At 32.7% G+C, this 2,242-nt stretch overlaps 1 protein-coding gene across 1 annotated transcript; it reads right to left on the reverse strand.

Moving 5' to 3' along the window:
* Window positions 1-449: 449 nt before the first annotated feature.
* LOC123302279 lies at window positions 450-1,660 on the reverse strand. The gene is made up of 6 exons (XM_044885145.1): window positions 1,533-1,660; window positions 1,395-1,463; window positions 1,238-1,315; window positions 1,085-1,165; window positions 940-1,011; window positions 450-795 (listed from the first exon to the last, which is right to left on the reverse strand). Exons 1-6 carry the CDS (start codon window positions 1,658-1,660, stop codon window positions 450-452), a joined length of 774 nt encoding a protein of 257 aa, XP_044741080.1.
* Between the last annotated feature and the right edge of the window lie 582 nt (window positions 1,661-2,242).

Below are 2,242 nucleotides of genomic sequence, written 5' to 3' on the forward strand. Positions count from 1 at the left end.
TTACACCAACCCCTACTTGGTTCCATAAACTAATATTATCAGGCCCCATGTCACTCACAACAGATACTACTATGTAGCCTATATCATAGATTTTATAATGTTGTGCAAAATTTCTTTTGTCATTTTTTGGTCAAAGTCGTAGTACACGGGTTGTTTCCATTTTTGAAACAGACCGCGCGCCATAACAAATTGACACTTTTTGTGCGAGCCATAGATACGTTGGTGCTTTTTGTCCATATCATACTTATTTGAAATATGAACTTCATCAAATGACAAAACTGTAAGTTTTTTTGCTGTTGATAATTTTTTTCCTTTTCCTTTCATGACCTTTAAAACTTTTTTCAAAATGCCAGGCTGTACATCGAAATTGGAACACCATTTACGCAACGTCGATTCAGCAGGAAGTGGTATCTTTCTTATTTTGCGCATGTATCTGTACGCTTTTGGACTCATGCATCGTAAAGAATAGCTGCTTGAATATCCTCCGCAGTCCATTTAACGCGTTTTTGTTTAATCAATTTTTTCACTTGTCCCCGTGTAAAACACTGACTCAAAATTTTTTTGACCGTTCTTTCAATCTCTTTTTCTTTATTTCTTTCTTTCTGTTTCATCTCTTTTCTCAAATTTAGTATCGTTCCCTCCATTTCCTCCTTGTCGCGTTTCAATTGCTCATTTTCAGTTTGCAAAGATTCTAGCTTGTGAAACATTTCTGAAGTCTGACCATTCGTATATTCTTGATCAAGAGAAGTTTCGTACTGTAAACTGAGAGATTTTATGGAGTCGATGTTGCTCACTCTGAAATTGAAAAAAAAATAAGTGCAACAGTATATCTCAAAGTTTTAAAAAATAATTTTTTTTTTTAATTTTTACTGATGCCAAATATAATGAAGAGTAAGTATAATAAGTGGGAGGTATGCCAATTTTTTATATTCAACTCACCCTGAATTATTTTGAATTGTATCTGGAAGGTGGGAAGTTTGTGTAGTACTAGAATCGACTTGGAAATCGATGCTAAAAGATTAAATTTAATTGTTAGGTCAATTCATTGAAAAATTTTTTTCGATGGAATTCAAAAGTAGCTCACCCTAAATGTTGTGTATTTGATTTGGCTGGAGAGGAACTAGAATTTTTATTGCACGTTTGTGACGTAGAGGCAGCGTCGATCCTAACAAATCAAATCAAAATGTCATTTTTTTGTTATATTACTTTTTTAAAAATATGTTCCCAATCAAATGACCTGAAAGTATGTGTATTCTGTTGGACTGGATTTGGATTGCAAGTGGCAAGGTACGATCTTGGCAAATTTCCATCAATGCTAGAAATTTTAATTCGAATATTAATTTATGTTATAACAAATTTGTTTATTTTGATTGAAATGATGTAGTTCAACTCACCCTGAATGAGGAACCACATTGTCTATTTGACCAGGAAAGTGGGAACTTTGTGTCGAACTGAAATTGATGCTAAAATATAAAATTATTATAATGTTAAGTGAATTAATTTTGATCTATTTTTCGAAGTTAATTACTTACCCTGAATTTCGAGCCTTCTTGTTTTTTACTTTCTGCGGTAGGTCCAAATTCAATTGTGGAACAGAACCCTTTTTTAATTTTTGCAACAATTTTCCTTCTCGCCCACTTTTCTTTTTGGGATTGGTCATGATCAGTTCGATACAGCTTGGATCAAAATGTTTCTCGCACACTCGTCCTGTTAATTAACATGAATTTGGTAAGTTCGATTTAATTACAGTTGATAACAATTATTATTACTTTTAGAATGTCATGCTAAGGTAAACGCACTCCTAAACAAGAATTCTCAAGATGTGCAAGGATGCACCCTCTACGTGGGTATGTTTCCTTGCAACGAATGTACCAAAATTATCATCCGGTCGGGGATCAGATCAATTATTTACATGTCTGACAATAATTGCAAAAAGATCGAGGCAATTGCTTTGCGAGGAATGATGGATGCTGTTAGAATTACGTATAGGTATTGAACACACTCATAAAATATTAATTTTACTTTTATTTTTATTCCCAGTAAACCAAAAATACAACTTATAATTGTGTGGAATAAAACACTGGTAATGATAATGTAACGAAAAACTATTTTTAAAGTTAATTAAATAAAAAATAACTTTACCGTGTTTGACAATGTATCCACTTGCACGTTTATTGCACTTTGAAAGCCACTTTGTCAATAACTCAATATCATCTTTAGGAAAATAATAGTACGCAAATTT

Source organism: Chrysoperla carnea, chromosome X (genome assembly GCF_905475395.1).
Source record: "Chrysoperla carnea chromosome X, inChrCarn1.1, whole genome shotgun sequence".
NCBI lineage: Eukaryota > Metazoa > Arthropoda > Insecta > Neuroptera > Chrysopidae > Chrysoperla > Chrysoperla carnea.